Below are 21,316 nucleotides of genomic sequence, written 5' to 3' on the forward strand. Positions count from 1 at the left end.
TGCTGCACCCTCTACAGCTAAGATGGTGAACAACAGCTCCACCTGGAGCTGGGCTGGCTGCCGTGAGTGAGTGACCGACAATGGTGTAGGCTGCAGTGGAGCTGCAGTGGGCTGCCGTGAGCCACCATGTGCAGTCGTTTAATGGCCGGCAACCGATCTGCCTCAGCCGGGAAGAGCGTAATGATCACAATACCAACATGGGCCAGTGAAACGACGTCCTCCACAACTAGACTGAAGAACCAAAGGACAGCAACTTGTCTGTTCCTTTTCCCCAATTCTCCAACGCTGTTCCCTCCCCCAATTCCCCAATTAAAAAAAAAAATTATGTTGAAAACAGAAAACAAAAACAAACACCCAAAACAAAGAAACCGCTCTTGAAAGTCTGATTGAAATATACCAGAGCTGCCTTGGCCTGTCAGGGGAGTAGAAAAAGGGGCCTCCAGAAACAGGACTCCTTATTCCTTCACCATCAAATGCTTTTGTATGGCGTGGTAGGGGCAGGAAGAAGGCTATCCTAGATTTCAGCTAAGTTTTCTTTTAATACCACACTCTTTAGAGAGACCAAAAATCCAGTTCTCACGACCTTAAATGCCTGACACTTGTCCAAAAGGCCTAATGAGGGGGAAGCATGTGTCATGCACATTAACAGAACTCAGTCATGGTAATTGGGTTCAGAAATGTGAAAATTTTACTATAGCCAAAACGACCAGTTTTATCTCCTTAAGCAAGATTACATGACAAGAGGGACTTTCGACTTCTGGGAGTTATCTTATCTAAACAAGAAGCACAAATGAGGTTTTTAAAATCAGATGGAACAGGGGATTACAAGATAACAGGCTTCTGACCAGAATTTCAGTATTTATACAGTCTGACCATTACTCAAGTTATGTAAATCAAACTTGATTTTTAAAGACCTCCTTACTATCTGTTGACATTGGGTCTTTCTTCCCCGAAGACCGAAGAGAATTTGTGGAGGAGGGAGGCATCCATCTTGTAGCTTGTCCCTGGGGTTCAGTTGCCAAGATGCCGTTTGTCTATAAAAGAGTCTCCTGATAGGAGCTCTCCACAAAGTGTTCTAGTGACACTCCAGTATCGAGAACACAGGATATCACACGGCATTAGTCAGACAGTTCAGTTGAGCCCCAGGTTTCTGTCCCTGATACATAATGTCTCCGATAGATAGTTCTGTGGCTTCCTTTCTGGTATTAAACTTGAAAGACCCAAGATACAAAAATAGGGTGACTTATACGCCAAAAATATGCCACTGACAAGTATTTCTAATCAGTTTTCCAGCCCAAATGAGCATTCCCTCATTTGAAATGTATGTCCCATAACTAGGAATACAGTTTGTAACCATTGGATGACATTTTGTTTTCCTATGAGAAGCTGAAGAAATATTCAAGCTCCTATAAGTCCTGCAAACTTACACTATCATAAAAAAACCTTTTACTCATGCAGGTGACTTGGGAGTTCCTGTCACTCTTCCCTCTCCTCTAAATTGTGGGCTGGTTAAAGTTTACCCTTTTGCAAGAGTGTGCTTACTAATAAATAACCCATTTGTACTTCAGAGACAAAGCTGAAAGGAATTCAGTTCTGCAGGAATGAGGTTTCCACAGGCGCCGATTTTCCCTGGAGGGACATTGCTGCTAGTTTGAGGCCAGTCGATCTACCATGCCAACAGCAAGTCAGGTGCACAGAGGGATTCGTTCCCAAGCGTTAGGTGCACACAGCCTCATTCACTCTCACAGTGTCTCTTTGAAGCGGAGGGTAATCAGTTGCTTATTATCCCCATTATATAAAAAGGAGAATCTGCGAGGGGTGGGGGAAGATGAGGAGGTGGGTGGGTAGGTGACTTGCCCCGAATCACCCTGGAAACTGACCTGCTTCACTCACTACCAGCCAGAAAGCTTCTCTAAATCAAATATATGGTGATAGGATAACTGGCTCTGGGTGGTGAACACATAATGCAATACATAGATGATGTGTTATAGAATTGTGTACTTGAAACCTATATAGTTTTGTTGACCATTGTCACCCCCAATAAACTTCGATTAAAAAAATAATAAAAAAAGAAAAATCTTCTCTAAAGCAGGTCACAAGATGAGGAATGGCACACAGGGGTTTCAGTAAAACAAATGAGGGCTCCTGCAGTAGTGAGCGTCATGTGCTAGTCTCAATTCTGCAGCTTAACACCTGCTGCACTTTTTATACTTGTCACATACATTTCCTGGAATAATCCAGTTTTTAAATATCTCATGCTTTAGTTCCTTAAGCCATAAAAATATCCCAGGAATGGCAATATTCTGAGATCCAAACTCTATCTTAGACTGTTTTCTCAGTTGGGAAGTAGGACAAAACTCTTCATTAGAGCACAGGCCCCAATATTTTTTTTGTAATATGGTCACCATAATTTTCTTTCTTTTTTTTTTTAAACCATCTTTTTTTTTAATTAATTTTTTTAAGATTTTTTTTTTTTTAATTTGGGGAATTGGGGGATGGGAACAGCGCTGGGGCATTGAGGGAAGGGGAACAGACAAGTTGCTGTCCTTTTGTTCTTCAATCTAGTTGTGGAGGACGTTGCTTCACTGGCCCAAGTTGGCACCATCATTGCGCTCTTCCCGGGCGAGGCAGATCAGTCGCGGGCTTCTGGACAGTCGGTCATGGCGGCTGCTGGCCGCTCACGCATCACCATAGTTTTCATTGTCAATAAATATTGCTGGCTAATTCAGAGATGAACTCTAGAAGCAACAGATGTTCTACGAATTCCCATTTCCACTGTCTGGCATTATTAGCGTGTCCCCACTACAAAGTGTGATCAAAAGATACGGTGAATATTTAAATTAAAAAAATTATTACAATGAAAGACACACTGCCATTACTCCCCCTCAAAATACTCTCCCCTTGCTTCAAACACACTTATCCCATCATTATTGCCACTTTCTGAAGCAGTTCTGTAACTCCTGTCATGAGTGTCTTTACTTCATCCTCCATCATGACGAGGCTCCGTGTCACACATGGCTTCTGGTATGGCAATTTCTGTCAAACAGAAACATGACGGTGTGTCCTCATCCACCTTATTCACTGGATCTGGCATCGTGAGACTTCTGGCTCTTCCCCAAAGTCTAAATGACCATGAAAGGAAAACATTTTGAATTGATTCAGGACATTGAGGCAGCCACGACAGCACAGCTAGACACTCACAAAGAGGACTATCAGAGTGGGGTGCTGGTTCTCAGTGACTGCCCAATTGACTTCGAAAGGAGAATAAGTAACCATGAGCCAAATATTAGGTCTTATTGCTTCACTTGAGGATGTGGGAAGAGAATGAAGAGAAACCAGGAGGAGAGAAGGAAAGAATGCTTTGCTAATGGCCCAAGACCGGCCCACTGGGCAAGGTCTAGGACAACAGCTACTTTCTCTAACTAGGTGCTGTGTCTCCTGTGTCCCTGATGTTACCCCAGCAGTTTTCTACAATGGAGCTCTGGAATCCAAGCTCTGCATTGTTCCAGGTTTACCAGGAAATGCTCTTTATCTTGTACTTGAGCCAACTGTGTGGTTCTCTATAGGACAGCTGGTTCCCCAACCACTCCTAGGACTACCTGGTTCGGGTATAAACAATATGTTTGCCTCAAAAACACTAACCCCATGGAAACTATTCATTCACAAAAGTAAAAGAAGGAAAAGTGAGATAGTGGTAAATTAGGTCAGAAGCAGGAGGAAGAATAAACAGGGGGAGCTTGGCGCTTGTAACTGAGACGTGGCATGCATTAGATATGAAGTTAGGTTACTGAAGCCCCAGATTATGTTCCAAGATCTAAATAGAATATCAATTGAGTCCTTCGTGACTCCTAAAGACATTCAGTATCTTATTTATAATAAGAGCCTTGCTATATATCATTATACTTTACTTCAAAAGTAAAACCATATTTTTAAAATGCTTAGCATGTTATTCTAATAAGCTGAATTAGTGAACTACATGAGAACCAATTTATAGTCACAAAGTGAGGATGCAGTGTATGTCACTGTCTCTGCACACTTTCTGAGGGAAAGACAAGTGCTTTTGCAATCTACTTTTTATTAAATTTTATCACTGTACATTCAGTTTGTCGTAGGTGAGACTAACTTCTTACTACATAACCAATCAGCTATTTACCAAACTGGTAGCTGTCTTATCCTAAAATTTAGGCCATTTTTCTTGTTCCAATGACTTTCTACCTCCTTCAGAGCCTTACCTAACCTGTCCACCCTAATCTCTTGTAGTCAGGCAAGTCCTGAGGGCATAGAGACTACATATTCGTGTTCCTACCCAAGGTGCAAAAAGTGTATCTATTAGACATGTTACATTCCATGTCGGCCAAGAAGTGGTCTCATACATTCTAATAAAAGGACTTGTGTGTGTGTTCAACTTAATAGCTAAAACATTACCAATAATCGTTATATATAATCTTCCTTGTTCTACTTAGTCCTTAGGTTTTTAAACAAATCATTTCTGGGTGCCAGCTTAGACCTAAATCAAAGCAAACTGTTACTTCCAACATTTTATGTTATCATATTTTAAGTAATTATTTGCTTTACTAGGATGGAAACTCTGGCAGCACCCTAAGTCCCTGACCTCAGAATTAACACAGCATGTATTTCACAATATTTGTCCAGGACTTTAATATTGAAACAGGGAGCACACCCATGAGTAACTCCTCCTGGTGGTAGGTAGCCCAGCCAAAGCGTGTCAAATAGGTACCTGTCCATTCTATTAAAAGAGGAAAAGGGAGGCACACCATCCAGGTAAAGGAACACATCGTACCCTGTTACCCTGAAAACATGCCTCAGTATTCATTGTATGTGAGCATGTATCTGAGCTGCTTCTTTGTGACAAGGCTATTGAGCTGGAGGGTTATTTCAAAAGGCAACACCTGTTTCAAACTAGGGCCCATTCACAGCTGCATTTTAAAAAGCAACGTAAGCGTACTTTCCTTTTGGGATGTCATCCACATAGCATTTGGGAGTTGAAAAGAGAACCTAAGAAGACAGATGTATATGAATCAAGAGATTCTACTTTGCAGTTAAAATCCAGAAAATATTGCTGCTGTATACTCTAGGATGTTGAGTGGGCACACTGATGATGGAACCTCTCTAACCCAAGTAGGTGGGTGTCCTGATACAGGACACTGAGCCCAGGAGAAACCTATCTAAAAATGAGATGGGGTGAGAAGGGTCCCACTAGCTAAGTATATGAAGGACTAACACTGCCCTCTACTGGCAGAGGATAAGGGCTGTATAGTCAAGATGATGTTTTCCTAGGTATTACTATAAAATATAATCAGAAAATAAGTGCTTTTAAAATAAGGTGCAACTTCATATCTAGAGACAACAGGAATTTTCAAGTAAATTTAAGTATTTAATGAGAAATTTTCTTATCTCACATTAAAGAATTTTTTTCCCATTAAATCTCTGGTATAACTCATTTGGACTGGTTCAAATGCTCAAAAGGTTATCAGGAAGAAGGCTCAAGGGACCCATTTATACAAGACAATGGGAGCTGTGACAATTTAAAGCACACAGAACAACCTGATTCAAACCCTTGTATCACATCCTAGTCACATCAAAACACATCCTACCTGAACCAGTTTATTTTTTGCAAAATTGGAGTAACAAACATCTGGCCCATCTCGGTTGTTGGGAAAACTAAGATAATATGTAAATAAACTCTTCATAAACTGCCAAGTGCTGTGTAGCTAGTATTAAATTACTGTATAGTAATGCTCATGTGTAGTCCAGGCAGCTCCACGTGTGTTTTACCAAACCAATCCTCTATTACGCCTCTGATGTTTGTCCACCTGGTTTTTGAAATCCTTTAAAGACTGTACTTCTTCAGCATTTTACTGAAACAAAAATCTGGTATGTTAATCATAAAACACCTACATATTATAAGAACGGCTAGTTAATATTCTTCCGGTCTACTTTGATCTGGTACAAACAACTCTCTTAAGAAATGATGTCAAGTTAGCCACGGATAACGGCATGCAGAAAGCATTTAATTTCAAAGTCAAGTTGAGTTTACACATTAACTAAATATTTGCATGACAAGGCAAGAACATAAACAAGGGGCAGATTGAAAAAAAGCCCTAAGCTACATTATCAGCCCAATTCTAAAGAAGGATCTTGTAGCATTTTGACCACTTAAGAATATTTAATTCTAAAATTGCAACAGTGTAGTTATGGGTATTTGAAATTGAATGCAAATGTGTTTTGTGAGTATACACATTATCCTTTATTATGATTGTTGAATTTTGCCCTCCACACTTCATAACCTTGGATGTAAACATGAAGAAACATGCTAACTAGGAATCCTCATGCCTTGACAAATTGTTAGTGAATCTATTGCCTCTTGAATACATACTCTGAAGTATTAGCTAATTACTCTTTTTGATTTTTGAGACAAGACATGCTTTTCTTGTTACCAAAGAGAGTGATGGTCACTGTCAGCTTCTAAAGAATTCATTCAGGAAACAGTGGCCTCCTCCAATCCCCACCACAAAGTCAGGCTGGACTGGGAGCTGACAAGCCAAGGTGGTCAGCTCTATAGGTCAGTGTATTTGCTTGGGAGTATTACAAGAAGTACACAGAGCACACATCTGGGTTATAAAAGCCCTTTTATAAAGCCGTTTTTAAACAAAACAAAACAAAAAAGTTTACAAAAGAAAAAAAGATACAGAAAAAGAATAACTTGCTTCATATGTCCCAAAAAGAGAAAAAAATAAAGGGGACAATGCCAACATGCTCAACAATAAAGGGTTCTTTTTCTTATTTTTTAATACAAAATACAAGCAAAGGATACACATACTTAAAACAGAGCTCAGGAGCAGACACGCAGTCCTGGAAACCCTTCAATAAAAGAAAGCAGGAGTTTGTTTTTTTCTTTGTCTATGCAGATACATACAGACTGGGATGTGTAAAAATTAAGTATCACAAAAGACCATCACACAAGTCTACCAATGCATGTTGCATCTATAATTCACGAACATGGTCAACAAAATCATGTTCACTTCGATCCCATTTCATTTAAATTAAAACTTTTTAAATAAAGTGGTTACATTCGAACTTGAACTTCCTTAGTACCATGCTGCAGATCTCAGCACTGTAAAGGTATTGCAGGAATGCCCAACCCTCTGCTGTCTGATCACATATATCTTAGCAACATTGCAGTATTAAGCAAAGGATGCCCTGGTCTCAGCCCATGGACTTATAATTAAATACATTTAAACAGGTTCCTCTTTTACACTTCCTGCTCAGAACATAAAAGATTAAGGACTAAAATTAAGGAAGACTGGGAATTTTAGTGCTGTCAAAATGAAGTCTGAAAGATGAATCGAGGCAAGCAATTACTGAGAACGTGGCTGCTGCTTAACCTGGCAAGTCTCTCCTTAAATCCAGGAACTAGGTGTATAAGGTTTGCTGCAACATGTTCATGGTAAACAAACTAAGTAGAGCTCTTATTTACAAATCTTGTAACAAATACTTCTGGAGGAAAAAAAAGAATTCACTAATTTCCAGAAGACAAAGGTTTGCCAGACATATACACACACTCTCACACACACACACCCACACAATACTTCAGGGGTTTTTATACATGTTATTTAGGGCATAAGCTGAGTACTATACCCCTACACCCCATTGAAAAAGGAAAAAAAAAAAATCCCAATTTTACCCTCCCCCAGTAAATCTAGAAAACCCTCCCTTCAACCCTGATGTACAAAGTGTATGCACAATGGTGGCATTCCACCAGCCACACAAAGCATGCTCAAACAGATGTCACCAGTTCAGTCACTCCATTGGCATGGCAACAGGCAGGTTTATGGGACTTTTCCCAATAGTGGTTAATACACAGTCAGCACCGTGAATTTTGTGAATTAGGCTTTGAAAAAGAGGTGTAACTTAGGGACTTGGGATTCAGAGTCACTCTGCATCAAGTTTATCCCAAGACAAAGGGAAAATGGGTTGCAGATTGAAACTTGGCTAGTCTGATGTCCCAATATTTAAACAATAAACTAATTCCCTTTCCAAATAATCCAGCTCCAATCCCAGAGAAAAGGACAATTTTTTAACCTGAAGAGCAACCAGCTCGTCAGTTTTCCAGTCCCGTGGCAGGAAATGTGTATTACTGGTTCTATTTAAGTATCTAAGTCAGAATGAGGGCAAGACCAGCGCCCAGGTTTCTTCCTTTCCCCCCTGGGATAAGTTTCTGCTTCTCAGTGCAGCTTGCTGGTGATGCAGACATGCCCTTTTGCACTTCGACAATGGCCACCTGAGCTTTCATAAAGCTTTCCCCGTTGCTACAGGCATTAACTTCTGCGCTTGCCTTTCGACCACTCTCAAGGCATCTCCTAAACTGGTTTGTTTAAAGAAAAGCACAGTCCCCTTTCCCCAACCAGTCCTCTAAAATCTACTTGTTACTTGGTCATGGATAAAATATATTTTCTTAAAAAAAGTATCAATTTCAGTTTAGCAGACTATATCCCTAAGAGCGGCAAAAATTTTGCTGGATTGTAACTTCAAATTCTACTCTTGATTAGTTAACTTATAAGAAAATGCTATTTGAACCAGTACCAAGAATAAGTATTGAAGATTGAACCTGGGGCAAACCAGTTATCGTGAAAGAAACACCAGTACCAAAGCTCCTTTATGGGAAATCAACTATTTTTCCAAATTAAAAGAAGTCCACTCATCTCCATAAAGGAGGACACACCCATTAATTTTCCTTTATGGACTCAGTAGCGAGTGGAGAGATGAAAGCGAGAGACGTTTTTAGAAAGGACCAATCTACCATTATTGAAATTAAAACGTATCCTTTGGGCCCACTCCATTTATCCCAATCTGCAGTGGGGAGGGCTAAAAGCAGCAGCAAGTTACAGGTAGATTTAATAAGATATAAGCTACCCATGTCTAGTTGTGTGTGTTGGGAAGTCTAGAAAAAGAAAAAAATCTTAAGAACTAGAATGTAGTGTCAGTCAGCATAGCTGCTGAAATCCATGTTCTAGAGGGAAGCCTAAGAGAGAATTCAGGCAACACAAACAAGAGCCTTCAAAGTTCATGTCCCACCTCCTGAGCACTGCAAAACAAGACAGGGAACGCTACTGCCATTTCACCATAGGCACACTAGAGAAAGGGAGTTGTCAAGGGTGGTGCCAATGCCAGCCACTATCGGTTTAAACAGCTTGTAACCCGTCCTGACATCATTATCAAGCCTGACTATTGAGCACCCGTTTCCAGTTGAGACACCACAGCTGCCCTATTTGCATGCATGATTTGAGGGGAAGACCAGAGTGTTTTAAATCGTCAATACAAAGTGGAGAAAACCAAGGTCATTCAGAGCCTGTCTCACTTGGGGACATAGATCCTTTCGTCCAGTCTATTAGAAAAATATAACACGTTTTTCAATCTCATGAGTTAATTTTTTAAAACGGGATCCCAAACAAAAAGCCCAACCAAATGCACACAAGTAATCTAGAAGACAGGATGACGTCTCAAGCATGTGCGTGTATCAGAGTTGTTAGTGCAGATTAATATATTAAAGAGGCTGTTACATCAAGTACTGAAGCTAAAGTTTTAAAAGACCCCTTCCCAGCAATATTCACAAAACTTAATCTAAGAAAAGCCCAAATGTTACTAGGAATGTAAGACTTAAGTTATAAACCCCTAAAAATAGAAGTGCATGGTGGAAACACTGATAGGTCTCTTACTAGATGAACAGAAACCTTGTTAAAATTGGACACCTGAACAAACCCACTAAAGCAAACAGAATAATCTTTAAAACCCTCATACCAAGTTCACAACGATGATAAAGTTAACCATCATGAAAGTTAACAATCCAACTGCTACTTATGTTCAAGCTTTCCATTTTTGGCCAAGTACTATAATCTTCAAATTCATTCTTTAACACATAGTGCAACAGTGAAATGACTCTGCCACTGGGTGTGTTTTTTTCTTTTTTAAAATAACAGAGTAAGAATATTCCTTAAAGTGTCTTAAAAATCAGAGTAAAAATATTCCTTAAATAACTTTTTGTTCTAGGAACATCTGCAAGAAAGCCATGTTGTCTGAAAAAAAAATGCTGTAATTAAAGAAAGTAAACCACACACATATAATATTGAGGAAGCAAGTCTAGATAAAGACAGGTTAAACTAATTTTTCAACTTCTTAGCGCACGAAGGCGCCTAACCTTTGCTCCCAGAAGCTCATGGTAACAGAATGTGGAGGCTCCAACTTACAGATCTAACCCGACTGCTTTCATAGGGCATGTAGTCTGTTATCAACTGCACATCGACTTCCTGAATGCATGCCGTTCTCTAGTCCTGCTGGGCCCCTTAAACTCCCGCTTTAAGCAACATGAGCAGTAAGCTGGGGCACCAGTAAAAAGACAAAAGCAAACAGAATCGTGTGGAAGCAGCATTCAGCATAGGCTGTGAAGTAGTGGAGACAGAGCCAGGAGAAGGCGTGTCCTGTAGCTGGACTGGGAGGCGCCAGAGGGGGCGTGCAAAGGGGTCCTACTCAGCAGCAGGAAGCCCAGATGCACTTCATCCCACACTTCTATGAAGAAATGGGCAGATAGGTGTATGAATAGGAAAATGTTCTAATCCCAAATAAAAACTCAGCATGGTTCATGAGATCTTAATGCACATTTTATGGCATAAAAGAATTTCAATTGTTTTCATAAAGGAAAAATCTCAAGTCTTTTGTGAATGAGTTTCACATTAACTGGTACTTTATTTGCTTAAAACCTAAACATTGTCAGTTTGAGAAGAAATCCACTGTGATGTATAGTTCTTGCCATTTAAATCCTCAGGTTATTTTTTTGACCCTTGGTAAAATTCTATTCAAGAAACAATAGATACATATATATTTTAAAACATGAATCATTAGAGAATGAAATAGGAAATCAAGAGTGATTTACGTTTTGGCGGCCCTTGTTTTTTTTTCTTTTTTAAGTTCCTTAAAGACTGTAGCAGGATAAAGGGATCACTGGCTCTGAGTCTCTTAGATAACAAGTGATGGGGGGAAAAAACAATCCCCCCCCCCCAAACAAGATCAGGTAACCCCATTCCCTCATGTGCCCCCAAGGTAAAAAATATGGATACTTTTAGTAACAATTCAGAATTCATCTCCTTTTCCTACCTGCCCCATCAGTGGTAGTCATGATTTTTTTAGACATCTATACTTGCGTATATAGATATATAAACTTGTATTAGATGACAATTCATGTTTTTTAAAAAGTCCAAGTAGAGAAAGAAGCAATCATTTTTAACTAAAACGCTTCTATGTTTTTGATTACTGCTCAACTTGCTGCCATTTAGGAAAAAGCAACATTTCCATAGTGTTCATCTCAAATCTTATTGTTTTACAACTGTGGTATGTATACCTTCCATCAAAAATAAAAAGATGAAGCAGTCAATCCAGTGATTAATTTGACATGGAAAAAGGGAGGGGGAAGAGAGGGTGGTGGCAAAGAGCAGACCAATAGACAAAAAGGTAAATTAAACATACAATGGTTTCCTTAAAAAAAAAAAAAAAAAAAAGAGAAAATGTTACTTTTAACAAAAGGAAAAAAAGCACTGAAAGCCCATGAGTCAAGCCATAGCCAAAACCATGTTCTATCTTAAGTAGGTTTTCTTTTTTTTCCTTTTTCCCCCTCTTTTTTTTAATAAAATCTCTCCCTAAACCACCATCACTTTTAATCCTCCCCAGATGGGGCTTCATCTTCAGACCCTTCATCCCCCGACTTCTCAGGTGGAGGGCTTGCACATGTTTTCTTTTCTGGAGGGCTTTCCGGTTCCTCGTCTTCTTCTTTGGGAGAAGGAGTCTTTTCCTTTGAGGCCTTTGAAGCTGTGGGGCGGCCCACTCTCCCTTTGCCTTTCACAGGACTTGGCGTCACTGAGAGAAGAACCAATGTGGGGAAGGAAAGAAAAAAACATGTCTTTAATAAAAATAAGCTACAACCCCCCCCCCGCCCATTTTCCCCAAAACCAATCTGGTAAGATTAAATCTATAGCGAGCACCCCAAAGCTTACTAAAACTTGAGGTGGACACTGGTTTCCAATCACTTTTTACCAGCACTGCTGTAATATTGTTAGCAGTAATGCTCATAATACAGCAACAGAATGGACAGAGCTACACATCATTCTTAGTGGCTTGTGAAACTAAAAGTTGTTTGTTTAAAAAGTGAGTCAAGAAGGATATGACAATCTGAGTGAAAAGGGAAGCCATCGAATAACTTTTGATAGTTCCAGGATTCCCAATAAGAGTGATGAGTAAAAAGTTTAAAAATCACCAGTTCTAGGGCCGGCCGATTGGCGTGTTGGTTAAGAGCTGGCCTGGGACACCAGCTCTGAGCAGCAGGACCCTGGTTCGGATCCCACATGAGGGCCAGTGACACTGCCCTCTACAGCTAAAATGGTGAACAGCTCGACCTGGAGCTGGGCTGCCATGAGTCGCCGGCAATGGCGTAGGCTGCAACCCTGCTGCAGTGGGCTGCCATAAGCTACTGTGTGTAGCCAGCAGCCAGCGTTAGCAGCCGTCAGCTGGTGTGAGCTGCCAAGAGCTGCCGTGAGTGGCCGTCCAGAGGCCGGCGGCCGATCTGCCTCACCCGGGAAGGGCACAATGATAATACCAACATGGGCCAGTGAAGCAATGTCCTCCACAACTAGACTGAAGAACAAAAGGATAGCAACTTGTCTGCTCCCCTTCCCCGATTCCCCAATAAAATCTTAAAAAAAAATAAAATAAATAAAATCACCAATTCTATTTGCAGGAATAAAAAAAAATCTAGCTTTCTGATTTAATGACAAACTTAGCTCTGACTAGGAGAGTATCTGACAGAAACCACAAGCACAATGAATGCATGTCGTCAAGTGTGGTTTTATTCTGCTAGCACAGAGGATGGTGTAGGGATCAGAACACAGAACTTAAATGTATTATGTAGGTGTGCGTTCCCACAATTTCAAGTCTTCACTAGCAGCTGGTATTGGGATCTTGATGAGGAAGAAAGGGCAGTCATAGCTATGTTGACACAGTATTTCTAACACCTTGCCTAACACACTTAGGTCATTCCCAAATCTTGCTTATGTATGAGAACAAGGCTAAGCCAGCAGACTCTTAGATGGGCTGAAGTCCTTATTACTAAATAAATGATATTTCCAGGTGCATGTGCAGAAGACAGGATCCTTTCAGAATTAGTTTATTCTTATTAACTATGTGGCCAATGCCAAGCCCTAATGAAGAATTTCTATAGAGAAAGTTTATTGGTTTTTGAAATTTTTTAAAGCAGTAATTTAATTTCAATTCACCTGTAGCCTTTAGCCTGGGTTTGGGCATTTTCTTTTCTTTTCTCTCAGGTTTGGACTTCTTAACCATCTTTTTGTTTTTCTTTTTTGAACTGCCATAATCACTATCATCGTCATCTTCCATTAGAAAATCTTCATCGCTGCCGGAATCTTCTGAGAGGAAAGAAGAATTTCAACGTCCAACTTAATGTATACATCCTTCCAAGTGAACAAAGGGAGAGAGTGCTAAGAATGACTGGAGCATGGGAGTTGGGAGTCAAACACGCTTGGATTCTATTTGCAGCTGTACTACCAATTTGGTGGGAGTTGTCACTGGCCCCACCTGTAAAATGGGTTTAGCATGCACATGAGGGTTATATGACTGATTCGTTTGAAGAGTTGCTTGAAAGCAGGAAGAGACAGAATTAAATCTGAATAAAAATTGAAGCCATCAAACAACTTTCAGTAGTTATATCATTCCCATATAGTACTGATGAGACCAGGGAAATGAAATGAAACTGACTTGGTGTGTTCGGTCCAACTATGAACAAATGAAACAATAAAACTACATACAAAGCAATAATACACGTAACTAATTAATCTGGGTAACCCGTGAAACTTGTAAATTCTGTTATTAACACTTTTTTGTCAGGGAAAGAGGTCTACACCCTTCTCCTCCGGGCTAAAACACAAATCTTAATCACAACACTGACCATGTAACTTTAACAATTGTTCATTAAGTATGTGCGTACAAATGATGGGCACCATAACGATGGGAACCTCTGAACCTTTTAAAATATCAACCGATGTCAAAGCTGTCATCTCTTCTAACAGTGAGTGATTTACGGGACCGTCTGTAACGTTTAGCATCCACAACCACGAGCACAGCGACGCGCCAGCTTTACGTACTCTCCTGGAATGGCGCCTCGTCCTCCTCCTCCTGCTCCTCCTCGCTGCCCACGTCCTCCATGAGCATCTCTCTCTGTTTAGAAGCCGCTTTAGAGGCTGCCTGCCGTTGTTGGCGCACATTTTTATGATCTTCTTTTTCATCTTCACTGTCCTCTGCAATACCAAGTTATGATGCAAGAGTTGTGTTTATTTCACAGCTAACTAGAAAAGCCAATGCAGTGGTCAATATGATATAACCTGCAGCTTTATTTCATTAAAAAAGGGTGAAGGTGATCATCTAAAATGCCTACAAAAGAGGAGCTAAAACATAAAGAATGAACTTGAATAAGATTATGTGCCCCACTATTACATGTAAAATAACTTAGGCATGTAGTTTTAAGTAATAATAAAGCTGAATTTAGGTGTGAACATATGCTTCCTGTAACACACTTTAAACTTATATCATTGCTTTGCCCTAAAATTCTCAATTATATTTAAATATATGTTCAGTTTTTAGAATCTGAAGTTAATATTTTTAAATAGTGGAAGAGGGTAAGACTATCTTCCAATTATATTTATTCTAAGATACAAAACATCTGAAGACCCTAAAATTAAGCAAAACTATCCTTTCCAATGAGTGAGACGTGGCCATTTTAATTTAGAGGGGATTGAGGTAAATCTTTAAAGCACATATTTAAATCAATTAGTTCTTAATACAAGTTTATAAAATTACTTTCATATGCAATAGTCTGTTAATTAAAACAAAATTCAACACAGTTGTGTTTGTGAATAAATCTGGTCACAGGGCAGGCTGCCAAGCCTACTGGCTCTAGATCAAGGTATATCTGTGTTGATCTCTATCTACAGCCCTTTTCCTGGACTTGAGACCCCCTTATTCTGTTCAAGTTTAGCTGTTTCTTTTCTGGAAGCACTTGTAGTCCTATAAGCCTTGCCTTGGTGCGTGTTCAAGTCATCACTTTCACTGCCAAAAACCTCATCTGGAGACAAATAGACACAGGGAGTAAGAGCTGACTTGGTAAACTCAAAATTAAACCCACCTGGTAGGAGGTATGCTTAGTACTAGTACAGTTATTTCTCTTGAAGTGCTCAATAAGCTAATAAATGCAAGAGATTCAAATTCAAGTGCACAAGGCAGATGAATAAAAGTGCATATTATATTATCATAGCATCACTAGATAGCACAAAAGGTTACTACAATTTATTTTCAATTTCGACAGTCAGGTAGCAGACTTGAAAAGGAATGAAAGCAAAGCAGCCTAGTGGAGTGTGTTCAGGGGAACTCTACCATCCACATACCAGCTAAATAGCAGTCTAGTTTTAAAGGGAGATCCAGTAAGGCAGATGTAGTGGGCTGCAGGTCAAAACCAAAGTGGTTGGGAGCAATATGGAATAAACTCTCAATTCTTAGAAGAGTTAAATTAAAAAAAATAATAAAACGCCAACAATAAGTAATCAAGACTTAATATTTTATTTGGCCATGGAATGTCCTCATCAATTCTTTTAAAATTCTTAAAAAAAAAAAAAAAAAAGATTTTACTGGAGAATTGGGGAAGGGGTTACAGCCAAGTTGCTGTCCTTCAATCTTAGTTGTGGAGGGCGCCAGTCGCCATCTGGCTGCCCCGTCGGCAGCTTGCGGCTGCTCAGCTCAAGGTGCCGAGTTCAATCTTAGTTGCAGGTGGGCATAGCCCACTATCCCAAACGGGAGTCAAACCAGCAACCTTGTTGTTAGAAGCACGTGCTCTCACCAGCTGAGCCATACTGCCACCTGTTGGCAGCTCAGCAACATTAAATTAAAATTTTTGCAAAAAAAAGTGTTCCCCAGTTCAATGCCCGGCTCGAGCCGAGCTGCCGCTAAGCTGACAATAGGTAGCAGGATGGCTCAGCTAAAAAAAAAAAAAAAAGTGTTCCCTGTGGCTACTATTTCAAAGGATTACTTCCCAGCTAAAAAAAGAGTAGGACTGGGGGCCTGCCAAGTGGTGCGTTGGTTAAGAGCTGGCTTAGGACGCCATCTCTGAGCAGCAGGGCCCCGGTTCGGATCCCACATGAGGGCCAGTGATGCTGCGCCCTCTACAGCTAAGATAGTGAACAACAGCTCGACCTGGAGCTGGACTGCCGTCAGTAGCCAGTGACGGCGTAGGCTACAGTGGGGCTGGCCAGCAGCTGGCGTGAGCTTTCGTGAGCTGCTGTCCAATGGCCGGCAAGCGGCTGCCTTACCCAGGAGGAGCGCAATGATAATACAAACATGTACAGAACAAAACGACAGCAACTTGTCTGTTCTCTTCCCCCAATTCCCCAATAAAATCTTAAAAAAAAAAGGACTGAAACTAACCGTTGTTTGCTTCTCAACCCAGAGTTGATCACTCCCCTCTGTTTATGCCTATTTCACTTAGTATTATATATGTTCTTATTCTACTTAGTTTGATGTCTTTTATTTGTTCATATAAATGGTTTTCAATCTTGACTATGTATAAGAATAACCTGTAAATACTTAAAAACAAACAAACAAACAAACAAACAAACAAAAACAAAGCCCCAATCAATATCCCACCTAGACCCACTGAATCAGAAATCCTGGGGTGGGGAGAAGCATAAGTATGTTAGAAAAAACCTTCACAGGTAACTGTCATACACCACCAGGATTGAGAATCACTATGAGCTCTTCAAAGATGGAAACACCTCTGTAATGCCAGAATTTACAATAGCGCCAGGCATTACTATAAAACTGCTTATTAAAGTGTCCAATAAATAAAGATTACCTATTACATTAAAAATTGTTTATTACCTGCTGAATGAGAATCATCTTTCTTGGTCTTCACATCTTTTTCTTCTGAGTCCTCACTACAAGGGGAAGGAGTAAAAAGTTTGCAAGTTATTAGATCAAAATCTAAGTGAACACGGATCTCTGGTATCTGACTGGAGAAGAACACTGAAGAAAACCTCCTTTATACATAAAATAGTCAAACAGATGCTGAGGAGTAAAGTTGCTTCTATTATTTCCCTATTTTATAGGGATGTTGGTGAATAAGCACAATTTTATCTACTTTAGGAAACCACTGCTTCCTAAGAGGCCCAAGGGAAAAAAGAAGGTATCTCAATAGAGGCTGAAAATTACTCACCTGTGGATAAGGCTTAGTTCATAAGAAAAAAATTCTTTGTTGTTAGAGGCAGACTACAAAAATACTACAATTATATAATGTCTCAATGGTGGTAATAAAGTAGGCAAATAAATGGAGAGCACAAAATACAGATGCAAACAAAATCTAAATTATTAAAGGAAACTGGAATTCAGTTATATAAATTATAATATGCCTAAAAATTTAACTAAAGCAAAATGAAAATAAAAATTAACTAAATATTTTTTGCCTCCAATATTTCTATGCATCAGAAACATGAGCACATAGGCCTGCCTTGTATCATAAAGTGAGCTCAAGATCACCACAAAGGGGAGGCTGGTTAGCTCAGTTGGTTAGAGCACAGTGCTCATAACACCAAAGTTGCTGGTTCGATCCCCACATGGCCGCTGAGATGTACCCTCCACAACTAGATTGAAACAACTACTTGACTTGGAGCTGATGGGTCCTGGAAAAACACACTGTTCCCCAATTTAAAAAAAAAAAAGTCACTGCAAAGTAAAAAAAATAAGGAGAAGTTTCAAAGTTTTATAAAACAATTTTTAAAGTCACAAAGATGCACATTTTATGTCCTCACAAATCTTAACTCGGGAATCTGGGTTCTAGTGTCCCATCTTTGTCATTAGTTTTATGATCTCAGGCAAATCTCTTGGTATTCCTCTTTAGTACTAAAATTTTATGATTCTATGAGAAATTCTGACAAACAAAAAAAGAAAACACTCATATATAAAAACTGCCTGCATAGCTTTCCTTTCTCAAATAGCAGGTCTTCTTAATCTCTTTGGGTATTTCCCATAATCTAGACCACACTCAAATGACAAACTACTGAACCCAAGATTCCTAAGTTAAGAGAAAACCAAACATATTTCTTTACTAAGCAATCCGATCCAAGAAACACTATAATTCTGAAACCTTGACGTTCTATATAAATGTTTTTATGCAAAACAAGCATTCAATTCACAAGTCTATGACAATGATAAAGAATTATATCATTTTCTCTAGTTCTTGAGTTTACAGAAACCATTAATTCTCGAGTCCCATTACAACAAAGTCAAGTAAAAGCTGAACTATCAAGTAGAGACCAAGAGAAAAATCAACATAATAATATGGTCTAAGGGAATAAACATAAAAGGCACTTAATACAAATGGCAATAAAAGCTACATTTATTTTCAACCGTTCCTGACACTTGGGAGAGAATAATAAAGCCAAATGACTATAACAAGGAAAAATTTAGGCTAGATATCAATTACATTGAGGAGACATTAAAACAGGCCACAAAGAAGCTCATTCCTAGAAGAAATAGAACTTGTTAGTCAAATATAATGAAAGATAGTTCTAAGTTGGGCTGCTGTATAAAACTGTATTAGAGAGACATACTGTGAAACTATGGAAGACCTGTCCCCACAGTATAATTTTGCATTATTTCTCTTCAAAGCCACATTTCTGAAATTTTCCAGGAAAGAAAATAGCAGAGGTTAGCAGTACAAGCAAACAATAAAAAAAATACTGTATTTAGTATATATTTAGTATTGCTCTTTCTACAAATTTACCATCCTGTAAATGGAAAGAATGGAAAAGACTTTGCCTAGGGCTTTATTATAGTGATTTTAGTGCTTGAAGGTAAGTATTTTAGAAGAACTAGTAAGAAATATTACTTCATATCTTTGAACTTCTCATACTTAAAAAATGGACTTCGGAATCTAACAGACATGGTTTCAAAACCTGCTGGGTCTATTTGATGGGTAACCCTGGATAAATCACTGAATCCCTTTAAGTTACACCTACTTTCCCTAATAAAGGTGTTGTAAAAATTAAATGATAATGAATATAAATTAGCACATAATAGAGACTAGAAATGTCATAAATGGTAGTTTTCACCATCATCAAGGAGGTCTTACAATTATGCCACACTGAGTATAAGAATGTATGTGTATACTTGTAAAAGCAGAGGCAAAAGTTACAATATCCTGGGTCTCATGAGGCAATTTTAGTTAAAATTACAATTCGTCTGAACTCATTTATAAAACTAAGGAAAAGGAAACTGCCCAAAATGATTCAATTATCTAAACAAAGGATAATTGATTATAGACAGTAAAACTTAAAAAACTATAAGCTTTAGTTATGATTCTACCAGTGATTTGTGTCTTGAACAGGAAAGGTCCACTCGTTATTTGCTATCACTACAACGAAAATGTCAATATTAACCTTAGGTAACAAATTACATAATTATCTTTCTGCTTATGTACAGAGGTTTGGGTAGCAACAAAGGCATTCTTGAAGATCACCTTTGATTCCGGGCTGAGTCCAAGCAAGCCTCAAGACCTTAAAGAGGCTAACCTCTAGACTCAAAAGCACTGCCTAAGATGAAATATGCAAAATAACATTAAGTAGACCATAAGTGCCTTCCCAAAATAAATGAAGATTCCACCAATTTAGAGGTCAGAAACTACCCTCGTCTCAGAGTGGTAGACAGTGTAAGCAGGAACAAATTAACCATGTCTCTTACCTATCTTCCTGTGAATTCTTTCCAGATCGCCTCTTATTTTTAGCTTCTCGGGGAGATGATCGAATTTTCTTAGCTGGAGGGCCTGAATCTCTTCCATAATCTTCATCTAAACAGAGCATTTTTCAAATTCAGTGAACTATATTATGATTTCTACATGTAGAAATTACCACTGCATTTACTGAGATAATTATCTGTCATGCTATTTAAATGGTGAGGCGGCAGGATTTCCCAAGTAATTTTCTTTCATTAAAAAGAAAGAAATTATTTTTCTGTCCCAGTCCTACCACCTTAGCTAAATCACTTCCATTTTTGCATATTACCCACTTGTCCTCATGTCTGTTTTAATATATCTATAGCCAAATATCTCTTATCATTTTATATCCTACCCTTTTACTAAAGATTTCCCCATGTTTCCACATCTTCATATTAATTTGAAAACTATTAGTAATATGGTTAGGTTATATTATAAGCATTTTAGAATGTAAAGATCCCACAATTCTACAATTCTAATACAATTTCTGTTATCAAATAAATTATTTTTAAATTAAAGTATTAAATATAGTACTCTGGCATTTGAGGAAAATACTTCCAATTTTAAAAGCCCTATAAAACTAAAGACAATTACCACACCTTAAAGGTGTTTATTTCCAAAATGGTTTACTACACCATTATATATAAGGGCAAAAATCTGGAAGTAGTTTGGGACTTCAGCAATTAAATGGTTGGATACATTATAAATTCTATTATGAAATATCATACGACCATTAATAGGAATTTTTCAAGTAACTTTTGATAACACGAGAAAGACATTCTTAAGTAGGGGTAGGGTGGGAGAGAGACAGAACCCAAAAATTCTATAGCAAGACTTCAACATATTTTTTAAAAGAAAAAAAAAAGTTAAAAGCTTTTTCAACAAAATGGTTAAAATAGCCATTTGCTGGCTAAAGGAACTAGAGTCCAATCTTTGCCTCAAGTTCCCTTATCTGTAAAATGGAAATAATATATACCCCATTTTAACAGGATTGTTCTGAGGGATTAAACGAGTAAATACAAACATTTAGCAAGCATTTAATAAATGTTAGTATTCCCTCTGGAGGCTGCATTATATGTTATTTTTTTACTCTTCTTTATACATTTCTGCATTTTTAAGTTTTCCCAAAGTGCACTTATTATCTAAGTAATACTACATTTAAAAAAAGAATAATAAATGCATCTGGAAAATAATGAGATTATAGGCATATTCTAAAGCAACCTTTTATGGCTAATATTTAAGATATATTACTCATTCTATGATGAATCAGTTCACAAATCAAAATTGTTTCACAAAATACTCTCATCTTAGTTACGTTACTATGCAAAAACTAAAATATTCCCTATTTATAAGGTACAAGTTTTAACTGTGACTATAGCAGGAGATATATTAACTAATAAACACTGCATCGGAATCATTGCACAG

At 38.5% G+C, this 21,316-nt stretch overlaps 1 protein-coding gene across 3 annotated transcripts in view; it reads right to left on the reverse strand.

Annotated features, from left to right (window-relative positions):
- Positions 1-6,048: 6,048 nt before the first annotated feature.
- Positions 6,049-21,316, reverse strand: part of NUCKS1 (nuclear casein kinase and cyclin dependent kinase substrate 1) — a 33,232-nt gene continuing 17,964 nt past the window's right edge. For 2 of the 3 annotated variants that reach the window (XM_019649701.1, XM_019649700.1), the window contains 5 exons: positions 19,861-19,966; positions 17,005-17,060; positions 14,223-14,375; positions 13,338-13,487; positions 6,049-11,925 (listed from right to left, as the gene is read on the reverse strand). In XM_019649701.1, the coding sequence (XP_019505246.1) occupies positions 11,726-11,925; positions 13,338-13,487; positions 14,223-14,375; positions 17,005-17,060; positions 19,861-19,966 (665 nt within the window). In that variant the 3' untranslated portion in view covers positions 6,049-11,725. The remainder of the gene's footprint in view (positions 11,926-13,337; positions 13,488-14,222; positions 14,376-17,004; positions 17,061-19,860; positions 19,967-21,316) is intronic. The other variant, XM_019649702.1, reaches the window with a different exon arrangement.

Source organism: Hipposideros armiger, unplaced genomic scaffold (genome assembly GCF_001890085.2).
Source record: "Hipposideros armiger isolate ML-2016 unplaced genomic scaffold, ASM189008v1 scaffold_134, whole genome shotgun sequence".
In the NCBI taxonomy this organism is placed as follows: Eukaryota; Metazoa; Chordata; class Mammalia; order Chiroptera; family Hipposideridae; genus Hipposideros; species Hipposideros armiger.